Source organism: Cimex lectularius, unplaced genomic scaffold (assembly GCF_000648675.2).
Source record: "Cimex lectularius strain Harlan isolate CLEC.00 unplaced genomic scaffold, Clec_2.1 scaffold33, whole genome shotgun sequence".
Classification (NCBI taxonomy): Eukaryota; Metazoa; Arthropoda; class Insecta; order Hemiptera; family Cimicidae; genus Cimex; species Cimex lectularius.
In genome coordinates this window covers 704932-728060 of record NW_019392683.1, presented here as the reverse complement: position 1 = coordinate 728060, position 23129 = coordinate 704932, and the positions used below count along the sequence as shown (strand labels likewise).

Here is a 23129-nt window from a genome sequence, read left to right as displayed (position 1 = left end):
CTAATACTATTGTTTTTCTTCTAATACTTCTTGCATTCTGTGTTCAAATAAATTGTAAATTTCTTGACAAAGGGAGTTTTTGGTCCCGTTGGGTATTCCCATTTTTTTACAATTTTGTGAAGTCTCATGTTTCAACTCGAATCTGTAATGCCATCTATTGGAACTATGGCTTTTGAAGTAGGTAATATTCTTTCAACAAAGTGGTTGCGTTATTATTTAGAAATGAGCGCTTCTGAGGTCTTTTACGTATAAACATACAATGAAGTACAGTTAATTTTTCTGCTGATTATTCTTCATTTCTCAGGTATTCTCCTCGAAACGGTTGGCGATGGTGAAAGCGGGGAACAGAAAGTCGTGAGCCTTGTTCAGAACAGGCCGATCCTCGTCCAGCGGAACCTGGTCCTCCAGGGTCCCGTTTTGAGCAAGGGGCCCGGCCTGGTCCACCTCGTCCAGGAAAGTCCTCCGCCGCTGACGCCAACTCCACCCAACTCAGGTAATCATTTAAAATAACCGGTGTTCTTTTTAAAATGAAACGAAATAAAAAGTAGGACGCAGCAGCCCCGTGTAAGGTAATCTGTGTGCGAAGTAATGAGAGTAAACATATATCTAGGGAGAGGAATCGTAAGAAATGACCTGATAAAAAAACAAAAAAAAACAAGGATGTATTGTATAAGAGTGGTACAATCACAAGGGTAAGACTATATATGAAGCGAAAGGGAAATAACAAATATATGCATTATCGTTCCACATTGTGGTGGTTCTAATTGTTTCGCCTTGTCTTTAAAAATAAACGTTAAATCATTTTATGTCAGTGTTATATTGTTCTTTAGGAAGAGATTTTTTTTTGAGCTACGTACATGCAATTGTTCTTAATACTGCTTTTAGTTTCGATGTAAAAAAAGTGAGACAGAGGAAGTGAGAGGGAGAGAAAATGAGAGAGAAAGAGAAAGTGAGAGAATAAGAAAAGTGAGTAAGTAAATGGCAGAGAGAGAGTGAGAAAGAGGGAGGGAGAGAAAGAGAGAGGGTGAGAAAGAGAGGGAGAGCGAAATAAAAAGATAAGGAGGTATACAGCAAATGATATGGGGTGAGAGAGAAAAAGTGAGAGAATAAAAAATGGGAATGTGAGTAAGAGAGAAAGAAAGGGAGACAAAGGGAAGTGAGAGAAAGAGTGAGAGAGAGGAAGAGAAAGTGAACAGAGTGAGTGGGAGAGTAAATAAGAGAGAGTTAAAGGGAGAAGGAGAGCGAAATAAAAAGATAAAGAGAGATACAGCAAATGGTTTTGGGTGAGAAAGAAAAATTGAGAGAATAAGAAAGAGAGACGTGAGTAAGAGAGAAAGAAAGGGAGTTAGACAGAGGAAAGTGAGAAAGTGAGAGAGTGTGAGAGAGAGGAAGAGAAAGTGAAGAAAGTGAGAGAGAGAGAGAGAGAGAGTGTAAGAGAGAAGAAGAGAAAGTGAAGAGTGAGTGGGAGCGTAAGAGAGAGAGAGAGTGAGTGATAGAGAGATAATTAGTTCCTATTACTGCTTATAGTTTCCATATCATGGAATAGTTAGCTGACAAAAAAGCACACTAAAAAGCCAAATTATTCCTTCCTTATTTTACCGCCTTGGTTAATTAGTTTTGATTGTTTTAGACAATAGAGTATATAATTATTCAATTGCTATTAACTTGTATAAACTTGAATATTTTTGACCAAATAAAGGAAGGTGAGACTCGTTTATTTTTGACCTTGACTTATTCGTGGTCGAGTTTATTGTACATGGGACGTGCCGGTAATTGATTTGATGTCCAGCTATGGGGGGTTCGATTAGGAGCGATGTACTCTATCAATTGGACAAACTGGTTGTGATTTGTCGGCTCGCCCTTCGGGGCAATGTTGTACTTTCGACCGTTTCCGCCCTCCGGATCTGTCGGAACGTTTAATTGCAAGCATTTGTGAAATGGAGATCGAAGGAGAAAAATACATTGACGAGCCTGTTTTTGACAAATATCGAGCCAGTGACGAATGTACGATCGGCGGACTTTTTTTTCAAAATATCACTTTATTCCACTTACACTCGTAATAGTCTTACAATTCATTTTCTGAACACTGTGCTTTTATATATGTGATGTTTCTTATTAGCTAGACATTTGGACGTTTGCCTTTCAAACTGGTCTTTCCCACTAGAAGGCCCAAGTTACATAATCTGTCTCATAAAAATAACACCTTTTGCAACCTTTAAAAACATAACTCAGGTAAAAGTAATGATTTTGCTTGGGTTGTAGTTGAGGTATTGTCTATCTGCTTAGAGAAAACATAAAAAAATTAACCTAAATCCTTAAAAAAATTGACATTAAAAGTGAGAGAGCGGAATTAATGGGCGTCTCAGATCTATGGAAGAGCTTTTGGTTATTTCAGGGCATTATTGTTGATGTGCATTTTATTCATTTTTGTATTTTATATAGTTCATTAACGCGTTTTAATATTCTGCTTCTTTGCAAATGCGTAGGAATGAATGAAATGAATGAAAAATAATCTTTTTTTTAGAACTTAAAATCTTATTATATAATTAATTATGAATACAACGTATTCAAGCCTGATGAGTGTATTCAACGTTCAACGTTCAAGCCTCATCAGACGAGACTTTAAGTCCTCGAAAAAAAATTGTATATACATTTTTTAATCTAAAACGTGGAAGGCCATCTTATTACAAAAAGCATACCACCCTCAGCGTCGTCCGTCGGGTATAATTCAGAAATGTTCGATCCTATGAAAATTTTACTTTCAGTAAAAGTGGCATAAAATAAGCTCTAGAATCTAATTTTACACTAATAATATGGGCTTCTTATTTAAAATAACAAAGTTAGTGTCATTTCTCAGCTAGATGAGAAAGGTATGTTAAATCTGTTACCACGCATTTTCTCGCCAAAATTAACTTGGGGTTTGTATAAAACCATTTTTTGCGAATGTTAATCGTTTTCGAAATAAAGGGGGTGAGCTGTCTTGTTACGAAAATAGTTATACATATTACAAAAAAATTGTATATGTTACAAAAAGTTATTAGCGCGTAAAGGCAGCCCGTGCATCATTTACCCCTTGAAGCAAAACCCATCACATAATACAATATTTCCCAGAGTCTAGCTCAAGACTAGACTGGAGTTTCGTTTCGGACTCTCTCCAGACTGGCACGCAAATCTAACGTTTCAACATAAACTAAACTAACTATGCACAAGACATTACTAAAATCAATCTGGATGTACCGATTAGAACTCCGTGGAACCGCTAAACCTTCCAACATCCAAAGAACGTCCAATCCAAAATTCTTCGAACCATAGTCAATGCTCCTTATTTCGTCGCCAACATCACTCTTCACGAGGAAATTACCGTTAAAATAGAAGATTATTGTCCACTCATTTCTTCGATTATTGCACCTACTACAAAGTGGTATTGTGGGGCTTGATTCATTCGCTGAACCACCAGGGTTATTCGTTGGCATTGAAGAGTGCCAAGTCAACTTTTTATCGTTGCTTATGGGTTAGAAATTCTAGATGTAGCGGTGAGAATCGAACCCACGTCCGCGGTGAAAAATGGCAAAAGGAGGGAAAATTCAAAAAGGTGAGGTTGAGATGGTAAGTTAGTGTCCGAGTGGATCCCGCTCGTGACACTGACTTTTTTATCTCAACTAAAAACCTTATAACGTAAATAAACGATTAGTAGTAGACAACTAATTAGTTGTCAGATTTATTGTTGAAGTCTGCGGGAAGATGAGACAGTAGTCTTGTCCTACTTGATCATCCTGGTCTACCTATTAAATCCGCCGAAGAGCCTCGGATTTGTCCCTCGAGATGACTGGTCGGGATGGCGGTCGGTTCGTTCGGCGCTTGAACGGCCATCTCATCTCTTCTATCCACCCAGAGGAGCCATAACCCATTAACTGTGGGACTACGGTGACAATGGGTGGTACAGTGTGGCCAAGACGGGGGTACAACCTGAAAAGGTGAGTCTCGTGTCCTCTTCACTTCCCTTTCTCAATCCAGGTTCTACGGCATACTTCCTTGAGACCTCCCCCAACCCTTGGATACAAGGGGGGGAGTCTAGGCGCAACATAATGATGTAGCCTTGAGAGCGTGGAGCACAAGCTGGTTTCGTGTCGGCCTCCAGATCGGCAGCGGACGGCGGGTGTTTTATCAGAGGCACACGAGGGTTAGAGTACCAGATCCTGTATGTTTAGAAGGTGGAGGGTGCATAACCATCTGAACTACTGGGTAGCAGAAAATGTTCTCAGTTCAAACCCGGCTACATGGGAATGGACTCGTAGTGGCTTAGTGGCGATGCTCCTGGCGAGAACTTAGTGTGAACCTGTTGCTCGGAGGTACCGTTCGCGGTTTCCTTCCGAGGGCTTTGTTTCTCTATGGATGGTTAGCCAATCCACTTTAAACAAAACCACGGTCGGAGTGGATCCGGAAGTTCTTAAGCTGGAGGAGCCCCAATTCACTGTAAGATAGAGTCGCCTTCTCTATCTAGGTGGGAGACTTGGTCGATGCATTTCGACCCCTTTTTAAGTATCCCTTTACGCCGGCACAAAGCTTAAAGCACGCGTCCAGTCGCGAGCGGAGGTGCGCCATCTCTCATCTTGAGAATCAAAACGTCCGGTAGGGCTGAAAGGCTAGGTACGGACGTTAAGATCCTCATGTCCTTTTAAGGGCTCAGAGCAAATACGGAAAAGAATGTAACCTGATAGCTCTAAAAGTTATTTAATGGTGCTACGCTTATTTAAATCAGGAAATTTATATATTCCAAAATATCTTTATTTTCCAAAGTGACCCAGTGGCTCAAACTTGATAAGGTTCATTGTATGATCATAAAGGTGTGAATTAAAGAAGGATGTCATAATTACATTCATATCTTCTATAAACATTTATCATTATTGCAAACTAAATAGAAAAGTCTCGGAAATATTCCCTTTTTCTCTAATCTCTCTGGCTCATCCCGGTTTTACGTGAAAACCCGTCTCTAAGCCTATTGTGGCCGGTGTTGTGGATATTTGTGCCAGATAAGCGACTAAATAGAGCTTTCTAGTTCAAAACATGCTATCTATTTGCACGGAAAGTTTTACCCAACTAGCATTTAACCTTTTGTTACATTATCTCACCCCGCCCCCTATGCTTTTGCCCAAATTTAAGGATTTAAGGGGTTGTTTAACTGATGGCCTGTAATTGAGTTTTAAAACCTTTCTCCCCGTTCCTGCTACCGGTTCCTTTCGTCTGGATACAACAGTTTAACACTAGCTATTTTTAAAAGGCCTAGAGGTGTTTTAAATATTTTAATATGCTCGTCTTTCTTTTTCCTCCCACGAAAATAAAAGACGCGAGACAAACTTACTGTGTCACCTGTTTCCGCGACATGCAAACATCCTCGGAATATTTTAGCATGACAGTTTTGAATCATGGTTAAAAAACGTACCTGTTACACTAGGTATATGTTACATTAAAGTAAGTAAGGTGAAAACGAATAGGCAGATAATTACTCGGATAACCCATTAAAAGTCGTTAGGGTTAATCGTTTATGTGTACGTTAAAAAAATCCCTTCGCGTTGGCAAATTTCTATAAGCTTCTCCTGATGGCCTCTATAATCACGGTTTCACGAGAGGCACTTGATTGACATTAATGAGCTCCTGAGCAAGCTACAGATGAGAGTGCTTGTTGTTTACACCTCATCCTCCTCTCCTTCTGCTTAGTAGTCAGCGTTTAATTAGCTGACTTTTGACGGGACAATAGGTCGACCGCTTCAATATTTTACTCGGAAATATCGTAAAAGTATCACTCTTGATTATTGGTACAGATTAAGCTAGAAATGTAATAAAAAAGACTAGTTTCCATGTAAAAAAAACATTAGTGAATCAACAACTTATTATTAAAGCGAGCCGTATGACTTAGATTCCAATAAATTAATGTATATTTTCCTATTGTATTTAAAATGCCATGTAACTAAAATTTCTTGTAACTTACTTATCTAACTAGAATTGTAAACTTTGATACTTTTACTTAAAGCGTATTTCTATTTAACCGTATAACAGTAAACCACCTTATAAAGATAACGTTTTAGTGATGAAAGTAAAGGGTTTATCTCAGAGGAAACCCTGTAGCTTTTGCTTGAAACTGTTTGCTGGAATAATAGTTAAATTGCAGAAGTTAAGTCCATAATACATATTGAAAGGTCCAACTAGAAATCCTCTGGAGGGTCAACTTGTCACGATGGCTCAAGTGGTAGAATAGCGGTGTATTTAGCCGAAGGTCGTGGGTTCCAATTTCCCGCTCGTGACACTAACTTTTTCATTTCAACCATTACCGTACATAAAGATTAATTAATTGAAGGAAGTTATTTGGTCAATCCGACGACGAAATCTGATGGATTTAATAAACAAAATGAAATATATCTTGACTAAATCTCTCCGAGGCCATTTCATTTGTCGCCGAGAATCGAATAGATTACACGACAATTGAAAAATGGCATAATGGAGGGAAAATTCGAACGGTTATATGTTGTGATGGAGAGTTGGTGTCCGAGAGGATTGAAGTCACGATAGCTCATGTGGTAGAGTAGCGGCTCAAAACCCCAAATCCTCCGACTACCCATCCAGCCTTCTTCCTGGAATGCCCAAAATTCTTTAAATACTCTTTTCAAAACGTTTAATCTCCACCCTGGATTTACATGAAATCACTCCTTCTCACCCCACGACCCAGCAAGATTTCAAAACTGTCGACTCTACTTCCCTCGCTTTAGAGGACAAAAAGTATTGGGTGCTTTCTGGTTATGGCTTTTGATAGGGTTTTCGCAAGTCATTTTTATACTGAAAAGCTTCCTACCATTCTCTTAGTACCTTATCATGAAATTTAACCGACTTCAACTTCGGTGCAGAAACGAGTACTCGCATAATAGGCATATACAACCCGGCGTCCCACAAGGGTGCATTCTTGGCCCTATCTTTTTATTATTTACAATGACTCATAACATATCCATAGACCATAATTACCACCTGTGTGGATGAGACTACAATTTTTTTCTTCTAACTTTTTCTAAGCAACCTCAGGCCTCAACAGCCTCACCAAAGAAGGAACTTTCACTAAAGTCAGATACTTTGGACTAGACTTTAGAATGACGTGGAATTCCCATACAAGGCTTAAGAGACAACCACATATCAGAATACTTGGACAACTACGAAGATTTCTAGGACCGAAATCTGGCTGGACCGTCAAAACTCAACTATGGGGTTCCGACAAGCAGTCCAATATATAGCGGAATCGTTCGATTAAAGGTACTCAGACAAATGGTCAAAATTGACCTCACTACCTCACTAACCTCACTATTCCCAATGACCTCAAGAGTCTTTTTGCCATCGAACTGGTCCGATTCTGTTCCGAAGTTCCACACCAAGAACTTTTCCATCTATACTCTACAACATCGAGAACTTACGAGACCCCCCTCGCGTCCTAATCCCTTATATTGAGCGCCAGCGTTTGGCCGATTTCTCTTAACCTATGTCCTCCGCGTGCGGTACTAGTCATTCGATCAGTGTGGTAACCGGAGAAAACATACGTATATGTACCAGAGCGCATCTCACGATGTCCAAATAATCATTAATTAACGGCCACTAAACACCACACAGGTAATATGTATGAATAATATTATTAGGCGATTAATGTTTAAAGTTGAAATTCAAATTAAGGGTTTTACGAATCAATTATTATGGAATATTTGAAGAATTTCTGCAGCCGATTAAATTCGAGTTTAAAGTCATAATAATTGTAACAAATAATTAGTAACAATTCTCTTTAAACTGTTGGGGTTTTACCTTTTTCAACGGTGTAATAGAAATATAAAATAGCAGAAATCCCAGTCGGGCAATAAAGTTAACACCTCGTCGTAAAACGTTCCGAAGTGACATTCATCAAGTAGCCCCTAAACGTCACTACTAAATCAAACGAACAGCCTGTTTAGAGCTAATTGGTCGGTCGTTTTGGCAGCCAGCAAGCCAAATAAACTATATTTTAATAGCGTTTTTATTTCAGATCTCGAAAAGGATTGACGTGATGACCCAAGGTTTTCCACGGTAATTAGTTTGGGCTGGTCGCGTGACCCGGCCGGGGAGTCACGATAATTACCTATCCGGGCCCAACGGCGGCCCAGACTCGGCGGAGAGGACTTTTTTTTATGTATTTCCAACACGAACTCTTCCCACTCGTTTTTCATCAAACAATTGTGTAACCGGGTGAGGACTAAATTAGCCGGATCATTCGCCAACATACTGGGGAGATATTAGCCTTGTACCTTGTCACCGGCTGGCCCCGGCCTCTCGAAAAGCGTGAGCTCGCTCAGTTTGCTTCATCTGTGGGTTTTTTTTTTACCTCAAACAACTGGCGGCCGAACAACCTGAGAACATTCCCTTTACACTTTTGAAATAATTCACTCTCTACAGAAAGTGAAATTTACACGATTAATTGTTTCGATACGTAGAACTGGCTCTGGCACAGATTTCCTCACCGTGTGACGTGCCTTTTTTACTAAGGATCATGAAACCTCGCGTGTGACCGAGGATACGCCGTTTTGAAAACTTTGCACACTATTTAATAAATTCGCCGAGTTCCCAAATTTTATGCTTTTATTTTCTTCCTTATCATGAAAGGCTAAAGTTATTACTGTTTTAGCAAAAATTACAATAATTTATTACCTCCTTGTCAGAATGTTGTGTATACCTGGGGGAGGAAATATAACTGTTTTTGAATGGGGGGCGATTTCAGAAGCAATACATTGGAAAAAAAGGAGTCACACTTTCTTTTAACATTCAGGAGGCATGTTTTAAAGCCAATATTTTGTGATAGGAACGAATTATCTTTTATAAACATAGATCTTATAAGTAATTAATTTTTATGTAAGGTATTGGTTGAAATGAAAAGGCTAGTGCCACGAGCGGGATTCGAACCCACTACCTTCGGCTAAATAAGCCGCTGCTCTACCTCTTGACTTCGATCACGATACCTAGGTAAAAGAGGTAGAGCAGCGGCGTATTTAGCCGAAGGTTGTGGGTTCGAATCCCGCTCGTGGCACTAGCTTTTTCATTTCAACCAATACCTTACATAAAAATTAATTAATTGAAAGAAGTTATTCGGCCAATCGGACGACGAAATATAATGGATTTAATAAATCTTAAAAATCGAGGCGGATTTTTAGAGATATAATGTGATATAAGTCGTCCAGTAGAAAGACGAACATGTTCACTTTGTAATCTCTCAGAAGTTGGAATTATTTCCATTTCATTAACCCAGATTTAAAGTATTTTTGGTTGTATTGGTTCGGCAAAGAGTCTTCGGTTAAACTGGAGCTTTTTGATTATAATCATGGTAAGAGTCGAGAATTTCTTTTTAATTACATATACAAAGCACTTAAATACAGAACGTTATTGGTAAATTAATTCAATTAATGATTTTTTTTGCGTTGGTATTTCCCTCAGCCATATTTTCTCCGATTAGCTATTGGGTATATGCTATGTATACGTTATAAATCTGGCAGACATATCTCCTTAAACCTCTAGACTGCATTTATTTAAGAACTCTACTACGTTTCCTGTTGTTATGAGTGTGCCAAAATTAAAAAAGCCTTTGCAAGGCCATATGTCCATCTACTTTTCGTTGAAATTCTGAGTATCCACTTGGTCTGTATGGAATAAAGTTGTAGAAAATTGAAGTAACCTTAAAAGTGAAATATCTCGAATACGATTGAGAATCAGACTTTCAGCACTGGGGAGTTTTTAGACCAACTTGACATGTACGACAATCTACTGAATTATTGTCTGTACACGAGACACCCTGTATCAACTTAATTTTAATGTCGGGTTTTGTAATATTATGTCTCTTCAATGTTTTGTAAGACTATTATAATTAATTAAGGTTTTTAGTTGTGATAAAAAAGTTAATGGCACGAGCGGGATTCGAACCCACGGTCTTCGGCTTGATACGCCGCTGCTTTACCATTGAGCTATTGTACCTCGATCCAGACACCAACTTCCCATCTCAATCGCACCTTTTGAATTTTCCCTCCTTTTTGCCATTTTTCAAATGTTGTGTAATCGGATTGGATTCTCGACAACAAATGAAATGGCCACAGAGAGCTTTAGTGAGCTCAAGTGGTAGAGCAGCGGCGTATCAAGCCGAAGATCGTGAGTTCGAATCCCGCTCGTGCCATTGACTTTTTTATCTCAACTAAAAACCTTAATTAATTATAATATATTAATTGGTCAAGCGGACCACGAAATTAGTGAAGTTTTGTAAGACTATTTTTGCTAGTTATGCTGATTTAGGGTAAAATCATGATATTTCCTACTGGGGCCTGCGGGATGATCAATCTGTAATTTGGTCTTGCATAGTAAGTGAAGTAAATTAATTCCCGTCTTATGTGAGGGCTTCACGTCCAACTTATGAGTGTTGCGGACGAAGGCCCAAACCACATTACGATAGATTTTTCATACAATTGTAAATTAAAAATGGTCATGTGGATTCGAACCTAGAACCGCTAGCGTGGCAAATAAGAGCCTGGCGCCCTAACCGTTCGGCCACTAGCTATCCTCGCAGCTTTAAGCCGTCATCAGTGCGTCTCCATGATTCTGTGAAGTCAAGTCTCTTTATCAATGTCGTGAAAGGAGGATGCGTGTGCCGACATTATCTTTATTTTTTTCGGTGCTTTTGGCAAATTAGGTCTGGGTTTTGTATTGTTCCATTCGGTATTTGTGATAATTTAGGGTTGGTCATTCCTAGTTCGTTTTGGCTTTAGGCTTGGAAATAGTGCAGTAAGTTATCAATAAAAATAGAAAATGTATAATTGAGTAACAATAAGTTAAATGTCGACTAACTTAACAAATAGATCAGTAAAGATTAAAAAAAGGACATTAAATGTCCCGTTTTTCGAAATTGTCTTGGCAATTTTCGTGTGCAGTTACGCCCTAGGGGCGTAGTAAAGCCGGCTACGCCGTTTCATTAGGGGGGGGGGGAACGTGCCGGCAATTAACAAGTTAATGCTACATTCCATTATTCTGACAGATTGCGAAAGGATTAATTCACATACGCAAAGGAAAATCTTGTAATCCGAAACGGAGATTGAGGCGTTCTGACGTGGAATTGCGATTCCGTCGAAAGGCGTACCAGTTAATTGGAACGCGAATTGGCACACAAACAGAAGTCGACCTCTCCTCCTCGGGTGTTGGTAATTTTCAAAATTCATTCCACTCGGATTTATATTTAAATCAATAAAATCCAACTGGAAATATCGCGATTTAATAAACATCGGGTTTAATTAAAATATTCACTGAATTCTTGTTCAATTTGAGCAACTTTTTCAACATGTTTTGTTAAGTTAGTGAAATCACAGAAGGTGAGGAATATTTTGTAAGGTCTTTTCCGATCATCCTGGTCCTCTTATCATACCGAATTTATTCTATTGGTTACTTTATCAACCGTTTCTTTTGTTTGCGTATAAAATGTGTGTATTAAGCATAAAAATTGAATGACAATTAATAACCATAATAAATCGTCTGGACAAACGTGACAATCCAAAACATCGAATAAGGAGATCAGGATTTTTAACTACTAAACTAAAAAGCATTTCACTTTTTTTCAAAACCCATACTTTTTTCCAATAAGGTTTAAAGAGGCTAGTGTTTGTGTTTTATAATATTAATTTATTATTTACTTATTCATACAATACTTTTAGTTGTAAATAAGAGTAATTAAATTTTGTATTACACAGTCCACTGGTCCATCTAAGAAAATGAAGAAAGAAATAAAATAATTTAAAAAAGTTCTCAAATTTGATTAAGAAATTAGTTACATTTCACTGAGAATTTGAGAGCGTTTCATCTTTAGGATATTTTAATTTTACAAATTAATTCTTTAAAAACGGAGACGTCGAGAATTATTCAAAAGGACCGGAATATTTTAAATCATTGGAAGATCGACAGGGATTCCCAAAGGGTAAACAAATTCATCCTTCGAAACAAATTATGTGGAAACGTTGTTTCCAATACCAGTTCATCCGGATTTGTCTGAAAAAAAGGAGAAGACGATTATTGATTGTACCTATTAAACTCTCTTTATCTTTATTTTTGACGGCCCGTCGGTTTTATACCCCAACAACATTATTCTTCGTGAAAATGAAGGTTTGAGTTGATTATTAAAACATTACTGCTTGAACGTAGATTTCTGGCATTCACAATGTTTCAAAAAGTACACGACTAAAAATATACACAACCATAGTTATCATGTTGAACCGGCACACGGGCACTACTGGGTCTGTCTTCACTCGCGGGTTTTTTGTTTGAGTTATTCATAATAACTCAAACAAAAAACCCGCGAGTGAAGACAGACCCAGTAGTGCCCGTGTGCCGGTTCAACATGAGTTCGCCAACTCGCAGACCAAACCCCATCATCTACTACAACCATAGTTATGGTAGATAATAAAATGCCTGTGAGGAACCTGCGAAACGGGGGTACCAGGATATTTTGGAATCATCACAGATCCATCACCTTGCTATAATATTTCACAGTTCTAGATAAAATCAATCATATATTTAAAGTCAAATAAAATGGATAATTTTTAATTATAGTTAACGGAGAATTAACGTGGGACATTGTTTGAAAATCAGGTATCCAAGCGTTTTTCATAAGTTCACACAAAAGCACTTGCCCTTGGTTCCCCTTCTAAACTGAAAACGTGATCTTGTGCTTTTATTAAAGATTGGGATTAATTAAAGACATGAGGTCCATATTTGATTGCCTGCTACGAATTCACCCTCTTCTAAGCTTGTTTAACGTTGTTATCTTCCGTAGTTTGGTTGAAGTTTCGCTTTGCCCATGTGTTGAAAATCAATAACTTGGCATATCGTTTTTATTTAATTGAAATTCATTTTTTATAAAGGAAAAAGTAGAAAAATATTTGATGTTCGATAAATTTTTGAAATGTACATTTTAAAAGGTTAGTGTTGTTCACAGATACCTCAAGGGGGGGATTTTTTTATCACTATTAATGCAAAAATAGATATTACACTTTATTTTAGGTAAAAGATTGTTTTAGGAAAAAATTGGAAATATTAATATAACAAAATTGTGTATCGTACTTGGAAAGATTGTGATGTTCGGTTGGCCTTAGAGTGCTTAGATTTTCCACCTGTCGGATTATTTCTTTACTTTATTGGTAAGCTTTAGGAAAATATAAACGGACCTAGATTATGTCGGATCAATAGGTTAATCTTTCTGAGAGTATAAATGGAAACAGTGGTAAGGCTCTAAATTTTTTTTTGTTCAAATCATCTAATCTTTGTGAAAATTGCCGTCCGGATCGAAGCCAATGTTGGACAATTTCTTCTGCTTCAAAAATGTGACCAGCAGTTAGGCTAATAACGAAGCTATTATCGGCGGTTTCTTCATTTTCCTATGATGCCGAAATCTTAGCTACCAAATAATGTAAATAATGACAATTGGAATGATCGTGAGGAAACATTCGTGAAATTGTGACGAATACAGCAGTCAAGATTTGAAGGCGTGAACTAATGATTACACTTTATGTTATATCAATTTATTATACCTGTTCATTGTAAACGTCGTCAAAAAAATAAAACCATCGCAGAGGGTCGAAATGTCTAAGCACGTAGCGAAACTAGGCGGACCATAGTATCATATAAGTGTAGAACGGACTCATATTACATTAAAAAAAGTAGTAAAAGTCTGCGAGACGCCAGAAGAGGTCCACAAGATTTTGACCTGGAGGCCACTGGCTTCGGGACTAGTGGACCTTGGGTTCGAATTTTTGGAAGAAAAGTACACAAGTGAAAAGTCTGCGAGAGGCGATTGCAAATCTCCGCAAGCAAAGGAAAAAAAATAGAAAGTTGCACTATAACTTGTGTTCGTCGGTACCAAGTAGCCTCCCCGTAGTACATTTTACAGGGAGAGGCGGTCAACTCCCGAGAAACGTTGCAGGTCACAGCGAACACTAAGCAGGATGAAGGATGATCACGTTCTTTGATCAGGAATGATTTACATAAAAATAAAATAGTTAATTTGAACATCTTTATATCACATTTGCTTAGAAAATGGTGAAATAAGGTTAAAGCAAAGTAAAGCTGAAGTAGATGGTCGAAGGATGATCAAGGTTTGGCAAAACATCTGATATACGCTATAAAATCGTTTATCTACTGATGTGAAGTTCATTACGCTTGACGATTTTAACATGGATTTTTATGGTTTTATTGGAAATTCACAGAAGGAGAATCGATTTACATAACAAACAATGAAAATAGACGAACCAGAATGATAAAAGTCTGTCAAACTGCTGATACATGCTGTAAACCAGTTCACCTACTCACAGAACACAGTTTAGAGTTTGAATCCGTAATGTACAAAATTAAAAGTTAATTTGCACATCGTTATCAAGCATTCGTAGGAAAATGACGAATTAACGTTGAACACTTATGCATGCTTTATTACCGTTGACCAAATCATGAAAATCTAATCATGCTTTATCATTTCGTAGTTTATTTGTTGGTAGGTGTAGTCGTATACTTATTTTTGAACATTTATCATAAATTAACTGAAGATGTACGAAATGTAGTACGAAACGGCGAAAAAAGGACTAGGATGGTCGGAATGCTCAAAATGTTATACAAGCTGTAAACAAGTTCACAGATTTTTTTTTTCATTTTTTATTTTAATTCATAATATACGGAAACCATATAATTTATTTAATATTAATTTATTTTTAATTTAATATTTAATTTGAACACATTTATAAGACACTCACTGGGAAAGAACATGTCTTTAACCATAGGGAAAGTAGGTGGACTAGAATGAGCATATACTACCAAACTTTTGCTACATGCTGAACATTTACCTACTCATTTATCAGAAATGCACAGAAGAAAAACCCATTAAAAAAAAAACGAAAATAGGCGAACATAAACTGATGAAACATGTAACAGTTTACCGATTTTTGACAGTTCCATCACTATGAATTTAATTCCTATTGCAAAGAAAAAAATGGAATTCATAATTGGTTCTCTTTTATACGACATATAATAAAAAAGAACGAAATAACTTGAACGTAGGAAAAGTAGTTAGACCAGAATGAGCAGGTACTGTCAAACTATTGATACAGTTACAGAAAAGTTCAAATCAAAATGGTTCGGGGCTATTATATTATATATTAATGCTGTTAACACGTAAAATACTAAAGTGCAGCGTAAATAAATAAAACTATACTTTATACATTATATATAATAGATAAAGACCTTTTGACCTATCAACTGTTACAGCACCTTAATAGTTAACAAACTAAAAAAACATGAATTCTTCTGCGGTTACTTTTTAAAAGAATTTAGAATTTCTATAAAGCAAAATAATTGCATCTTGGAGTCTTATTTTCCTTCAAGATTAAAGTCGATAAGTTCGAAGAAGTTTCTTGTTTCATTCAGACCCAGTTCATATTTTTTTTAAGTCAGATTGAACAGACTGGAATCTATTTTCTCCACTTCATCATTTTCTATTTTATCTTCTGAACTGGGGTGAACATGTCGGAGAGTATAGAAGCGCTGGTTTGCCAAGTTTAGGGGAGCTTTTTTTGTTTGAACAGGACGATCGACGTGTAGCTTTATTAAAAAGTGATCCGGAGTACTTGATTCGCAGCCAAGTGAATTTAGTTTCTGTTTCTACACAAAGTTGATAATTTTGAGAGCAATTCTGTAGAAGTGTAGAGTGAATCTTAAAAATGTTGGAGTTTTGCATTACGTACTTTATTGCTGATTAGTAGTTTAAAAGACACTTGTATGCAGAAAAAGTTTTATATTTTAAAATAACTCATTGGTTTGCAAAAATATCGATTATTCCCCATCAGATTTCTAATTGAGCCGATTTCTCTCGCGTTCGGGCATTTCGCCGCGTTGAGTTATTGCAACGTCGTGCCGGAATTTGTCGTTTGGCCAATTTGGATCGTGTGGCCTCATGCGATTAAATGTCGGGACCGGGAAATTATTCTGCCAGGCCTCTTGGGGCTTTCATGCGAGCCTCTTTCATTCCGACTCTGTCGATGTGGGATTAACAACCTGGGAAAAAGTTCTGTCGAAAAATACAAAACAAACAAAAAAAACCCTGTGACGTCCTGGTTTGTTTCTATTTAGGCAAAAGGGGTGTTACAAGTTTTATTTTTACAGATCTATCAACATTGCACAGAGAATAGATATTTTGGTTGAATGGAGCTGTAAGATTTTTTTGTCGGCCCGAAGGCTAAATCATCGAAGATAAACGGACCGCAATGATCAGGGAAAACCATCCTATAAAGTAACACAATTTAAATATGATTATTTTGTTAAGCTAAGTCTCCTAATATTTCTTGAACTAAAAAATCTTCCCATTAAAAATCTGATTACACGACATTTGAAAAATCCGGTCAGAATCTCCTTTTTTTTTTTGTAGATTTCTCAGATAAGAGATCAGGCCGAACTTGGAAAGTTCAACTCCCTTTGCACACCAATCGGACATTTATAAACATTTTTCTCCAGTTTCGCATTTTTTTAGTGAATCAACTGGAATCATGTCATATCCAGGAGACTATTGAATCAATGGTGTCAACAGTGATAACGATTCAATTGTCTTCTGAGGAAGCGAAGGCCATGGGAATGTCAAACAAACGATTAACAAATAAATTAATAAAACATATTAAAAAATAAAATTAATAATTAATTCCGTTATGTTTAGTGGTCTAATTGAACAAATTACATCTTTCAATTAATTATTCTTTTTTTGTAAGGTCTTGGTTGAGATGGAAAAGTCAGTGTCAGAGCGGGAGCCGAAGGTCGTGTGTTCAAATCCCGCTCGTGACACTGACTTTTTTATTGCAACCAACACGTTACAGAAAAAGATTAGTTAATTGAATGAAGTAATTTGGTCAAGCGGGCCACGAAACTAGTGAATTTAATAAGTTTAAATTAAGTATCCTTCACTAAAGCTCTCCGTGGCCATTTCATTTGTCGCCGAGAATCAAATTGATTACACGACATTTGAAAAATGGCAAAAAGGAGGGAAAATTCGAAAGGTGTGGTTGAGATGGGGAGTTGGTGTCCGAGTGGATCGAAGCCATGATAGCTCAAGTGGTTAGAGCAGCAGCGTTTTCAATCGAAAATCGTGGGTTCGAATCCCGCTCGTGATTCTAACTTTTTCATTTCAACCAAAACCTTACATAAAAAGATTAATTAATTGAAAGACGTAATTTGGTCAATCAGACCACTAAATGTGATGGATTAAAAAAAAATTAAGATTGGGTGAGTGTGTCGATCAATTGTTTTTTTCAGAATTCTGTGAATAGAATCGTCCTTTAAAAAATAAAAAGTCTTTAATAGGTATAGTGATTACGTCTGAATATGTGTAGTTTCGTTGTGCTTATGTTTTACACATCAATTTAATGATTATAGTTTTCATAGGTAATAAAGGTATGGAAAATTTTTTTTTTTCAATTGACCAAAAATATCTCACCTTTTGTAATGTGGCCCATTAAAAATTGCTTGGATTGTTTAGAGTTTTATTTTTCACACACTAATTCATGCCAAGCATATGACGTTTGATGGGCGTTGATGATTGTGGTATGAAAGGGGATGAGTTCAGCTAGAATCAGAGATCATCTCTGGATCTGTCTAGTCCCGCTGTTTGTTCAGTGTTATCATCGCGTTAGTTTCATACAGCGGTGGACAAATACGGAGAATAACAGACAAAAACCGATCATCAAGCCTGCCCGACTTGAGATTTTCGATAGGGTACATAATCAAAGTCCCTTTTCTGTTTACATACTTCCTTTTTCACACGAATCAGACGTGTTTGATTGTGCCCTTTTCTTTCTATGACGAAAATCCCTAAAGACTGGGACATAAATTAAAGCTACCGGCCCTGACGGTGACAAAGGGTGAAACAGTTCGCCGATAATTAAGTTGAATTAATGATGAAGACTAGTCAATTCGGCTGGCGACACTTCAATTAAACAAATTCTTTCACGAAATTGACGCAAATTGATTGTCACAGGTCCAATTTAGAATCAGCTTTATTATTATAAGTGGACGTGTCTTCTAACCGTGTTAAAAAATATTTTATTTATTTAATTGGACATCAACCGGTTATCAGGGAAATAACGAACACACTCGCATATTTTTAAGTTTCACGGAAAAAACATTGAATTATAGATATGCAACTTAACCCCCCTAACTTAATCTGACCTAACCTAATTCGTCTGTAACGTGATTTCTAACCCTAACCGTGTATAACATAGTTTTACCCTTTCCTAACCCTAACCCTTACCTGACTCTTTAACCTTAACCCTAGCCAACCCTACTTAATATAACACGACTCAAACCTTAATCTTGTCTAACCTAACCTGAATCGTCCTTACCCTTAACCTAATTCGTTTCTAACGTGTTCCCTAACTCTAACCAACATAACTTTACCCGTTCCTAACCCTTACCTGTCCCTTTAACCTTAAACCTAGCCAATCCTACTTAGCATAACACGACTCAAACCTTAACCTTACCTAACCTAATCTAATGCTTCCTTAACATTAGCCCTAACCCTAAACTCTATCTTAACCTAACGCCACTCAAACTTTAACCATCAATTAAAGTTAACTTGTGTAATCAACATTTACTTTGATATAAGTATTATATTTTTGAAAACAAGTAAAATATCATTCTATTAACACTAATCTTTATAGCTGTGTTTATAAGAGAAATTCAATCATCCCTCGAACTACCTTTTCTTTTAGATCACATTCATAATTTTGTGGAGGAAAGTCCGTCATTCGTTCGGGTATGCTGCGAGACAAAACGGGTCGTTTTAATTCCGTTTCCAATTCGAGCCCCTTTATTGCCTGTAATTGTGTTTGTTCGCTGGCAAAGGCGGGTTAGGGATTCCAGTTTGCAAAGTTATCTGAGTCAGTCCGTTGCATATTTCATTCCGTGTCCCGGAATAAATAATTAAGTTATTAGGGACTTACCTTCCGAGGTTGGAAACCTGGAGTTATTCAAAGCTCATAGATTCCGACTCTGTTTTCGATCGGCCCTCGCAAATAGCCAGGCAAAACCCATAAATCCCAAAAGTCTTATTAATAACAGATGATATCTCGTCTGTTGAAAGGCAAATTATCCAGGAAATAATCTATCGACATACATATTCTTCTCTCACGCCATCATTTACATGAAAATATCGCTACAGCTCATTTCGTTCCGATTTTTTCTTTTCAATCGGTACATCATCGCTCCCCGGTAACCGCATTGTTATCGTGGACGTTTGTTTTCCTCTGTTTTGACTTTTTCTTTCATACCCGCAAGAAAAACCGTGGAGATTTAAGATTTCCTTTGTCCGAAATTGTTTTCGGCAAGAATAGAATATTCTAATAGTTTCTTATTCCGTTCTTCCGGTCTTTCACCAATTGAGTGCATGGGCCGTTTATGCCTTCCGTGCGTGTTTATTTAGAATCGATGGGGAATCTCAGATAACATAGGCATCTTAAACGTAAATGCTAAAAAAAGGATTTTATTTTCTTTGCTTCCCGGTATTATTTTTGGAATTTTTATTTAAGAATATTTGCAAAAAGTATTATAAGGTGGCTCGTATTTATACGCAAAGCGTTTAAATCAACTACCATCATTAATACATGAGAATTACTACCATTATCAAAAGGACTTTGAATGTATAACATAGTTCTAAAAAATTTAGCATTATTGTAGTAGTAGCTTTAGTAAACAAAGCAACAAAAATATAGGTTTTTATTTATCAAACTATCATAGAAATCAATGTCAGACATGTCTGAGAAGCTTTTAGTGCCACACGTTGGGGATGTTTTCAATAAATCGCTTGTTGAAAAATGTTGGAACATCTTGCCAGTTCACCGGGCACGTTTTCGACGGGGTTGAAATAATTTTTTAAGAACGCGGCTGGCATAAATAATAGCGTTTTCTTGCTGAAAGCTCCACTTTTCCGCCCAACGTCTGAAGTTCAAATCGGAAGGGAATGTTCATAACTTTGCATTAACTCTTGTAATAACTTAAAAACGAATGAATTCTCAAATGATTGCTGAAACCTGTTTTGGATTGCGTGTGGGATTTTTTTTATAGAGGGTAGTGACAGTTTTTCGGATCAAAAAATAAATTAATATTTTTAATCAAACTATAAGCTTTTTATCCAGAGATTGACACTGGTCCCATGAGACCCCAAGCGTTACAAGTGCTTCGATTGCATATACTTTCGAAAAGGCCTAATAAAAATTGGTTTTCGTGCAAAACTAATTTTCTACAATCCATAAATCAAGACACGAAACTACTAGATTTATAATCTTGAAGGGGCCATTACTTCGACCTTATCTTATGGAAATATCGACCTCCTTTCGGTATCATTTCCTACGAAATTTTCGGACCAAATTTAATAAAATTGTCTAGTCATGATTTAACGTTTATTATGAGTAGTTCTGATAAAATGTTTAAGTTTTAAAAACCATAATTCCAAGGTGGTTGTTAATGGCACCGGTGCTTTATTCACGGGAATAAGTACTTTAGAATTAGCCGGTCGAATTCCATGGGGGGTACAATGGTTATAAATCCGGGCCGAAATTAAACCAAAGCATCGGGCAATTTTTGCGAAAGTTATGCCTATTTCGGGCGTCCTTTCTCGTACGAAGGCGGCGAAGGCAAGGAGGTATTTTTATTGTCCGAATTCCGGCGGAAACAGGGCCATTGGATGGTAAAGCCAGAGGGGCAGCTCTACTAAAATCCAATTTCCAAACGATCAATCCCACCCTTTTCCGCCGAAGGAAAACACCCTTAACCGCTCTCACCTGGAATTTAAGAGCCCGGCCGCTACCTATAATCGGCCCCGTTTTGCCCATTTTACACATCGGTATTTCGGATACTTCATAAACCGTGATATAATCTATTAGAATCTTCCGTTACGTCGTTACGCACGATAAATTTGTAATTTTCACTTGATTACACGTCTCCCTCTTGACATGGATGAATGGCTAACGATCGTTATGATCTAAACTCTCTACTCCATCCAATTTACCAATATTCAAAGTGACAAAATACAGCCCTAAAATGTGCAAAAAATGTTACAAAACGTTCACAATTAACTGGATTTAGTCCTAATTAAGCATTTTTGACAGACAAGCGTCACTATCTAAAACTTTATTTTTAAGTAACGATATGAATTCCTGTTCTTGAAGAAAACCTACTTCATGTGATCCACCCCGTAAAACCTTACATAAAAAGAATAATTAATTGAAAGAAGTAACTTGGTCAATTGACCACTAAAACGTGAATATGTCTATAAAGTTGCTAGGGCAAACAAAAGAAAAAATAGATATCTAATATCAAACATTTCAGCATTCCAAAATGTTTTTTCTCGTATAGAGTAAGTGTAAAGGTTGGCGACACTTCTACAACTGTAAATTTGTTGAAACTTCTACTTTTGAAAAAAAATTGTCGGTGTGTTGAAATTTATATTCTGTAAAATGTATTGAAACAACAACAAGTTTACAAACCAAAAAAATTATTGGTAAGTTTACATTTGTAAAGATTGTTGAAACGTTTATAATTGTAAAGGTTGGCAATACTTATTGAACTGTAAAGGTTGGTGACACTATGACAACTGTAAAATTTGTTGTCATGTTTACAACTGTTATGCTTGTCCATAAGTTTACAATCGTAACGTTTGTTGAAACGTTTACAATTGTAAAGATTGGCAATATGTATTGAACTGTAAAGGTTGGTGACACTATGACAACTGTAAAATTAGTTGTCATGTTTACAACTGTTATGCTTGTCCATAAGTTTACAATCATAACGTTTTGAAACTTTGTTGTTGTAAAGGTTGGACACACTTTTACAACTGTAGAATTTATTCGAAAATTTACAACCTTAAAATTTATTGAAACGTTTACCACTGTAAAAGTTGGCGACGCGTCTACACCATTATATAGCCGACACTTCAACTAATGTAAACATTGGAACTTCTGGAACTGTAAATATTGCTGAAACTTCTACAACTGTTAGGTAGGCGATACTTGCCAAACTTTAAACATTGTTGACATTTCTAAACTGTAACGGCTGGTGACACGTCTCCTCGACAAAACACTTCACCTAAGCCGTGAACAAGGGATTGTACGTACAAAAGTAGATCCTTTAAGCCTAAGCGTGCACCGGCAGAAAACTATCACTTGATGCTTGAAGGTTGTCCTTATAAAAAGCTGGTCAGGTTCATAAACGATATGAAACCAGTTCTAGGATGTCTTATTAAGTCCCTAGCTCCGCTTTTTATCCTTGATTTTGTTTGTTCACGTTATCTAGGAACTTAATGACTTAACTGAATTAACACAGAACCACTCCTTCCACATTTCACAAACTTAGAAAACGGACTAAATAAGTACAAAACAGATTATTAATGAAAATCGCGAAACTTGCTTGAAGAAAATGGCCTTAAACGACTAAACTACACCCCGCATATCTCGAGCGAAAATCTTACGAATTTTTTATAAATTGATATAAATGGTTTATATTAAATTAATATTGGTTGGAATGGGTGGCCAAGCGTGTTTTTGCACAAGAAACCGAAAGCTATAACGTCGAAAGGTTATTCAACACACGACAAAATAAATTCAGCACGCATAGTATTTTAAGTAATTATGAAAAAAAAAATCAACGAATAGTAGCTGTACATCTGATAAGGCGTTTTGCTACATGAAAAGTTTTGAATTTTTTATAGGCTAAAGTTTTTGAAAAGCTTCCACCGTTTCTAGAAAGCGTGGACTACATTTAAAGAGTACAGACGGAACGGTCTTGTTAAAGTTTCAGCGAGTGGTTTTCCGGGACGGAGAAGTAGAAAGTTGAACGATTTAAAAGACGTAGAGAGGCAAGTTTATAAAAGAAGGCCCGTTGATGAATTATGTATGTGAGAACAATCTGTTTTGATCATTTACCAATTTGACCCGGCGGGGGGTACGACTTAAGGAGAAACTTGTTCCGAACTTTTAAAAACATAGGATCCGAGAGACTTGCTCTCTCTTTAAATATACGGAGGTGGATTT

The 23129-nt window shown here is 36.9% G+C and overlaps 1 protein-coding gene across 12 annotated transcripts in view; it reads left to right on the top strand.

Annotated features, from left to right (window-relative positions):
* LOC106662528 (calmodulin-binding transcription activator 2) overlaps positions 1–23129 on the top strand; it is a 324643-nt gene that overhangs the window by 144802 nt on the left and 156712 nt on the right. For all 12 annotated transcript variants that reach the window (XM_014386691.2, XM_024225686.1, XM_024225685.1 and 9 more), the window contains one exon: positions 305–493. In XM_014386691.2, the coding sequence (XP_014242177.1) occupies positions 305–493 (189 nt within the window). The remainder of the gene's footprint in view (positions 1–304; positions 494–23129) is intronic.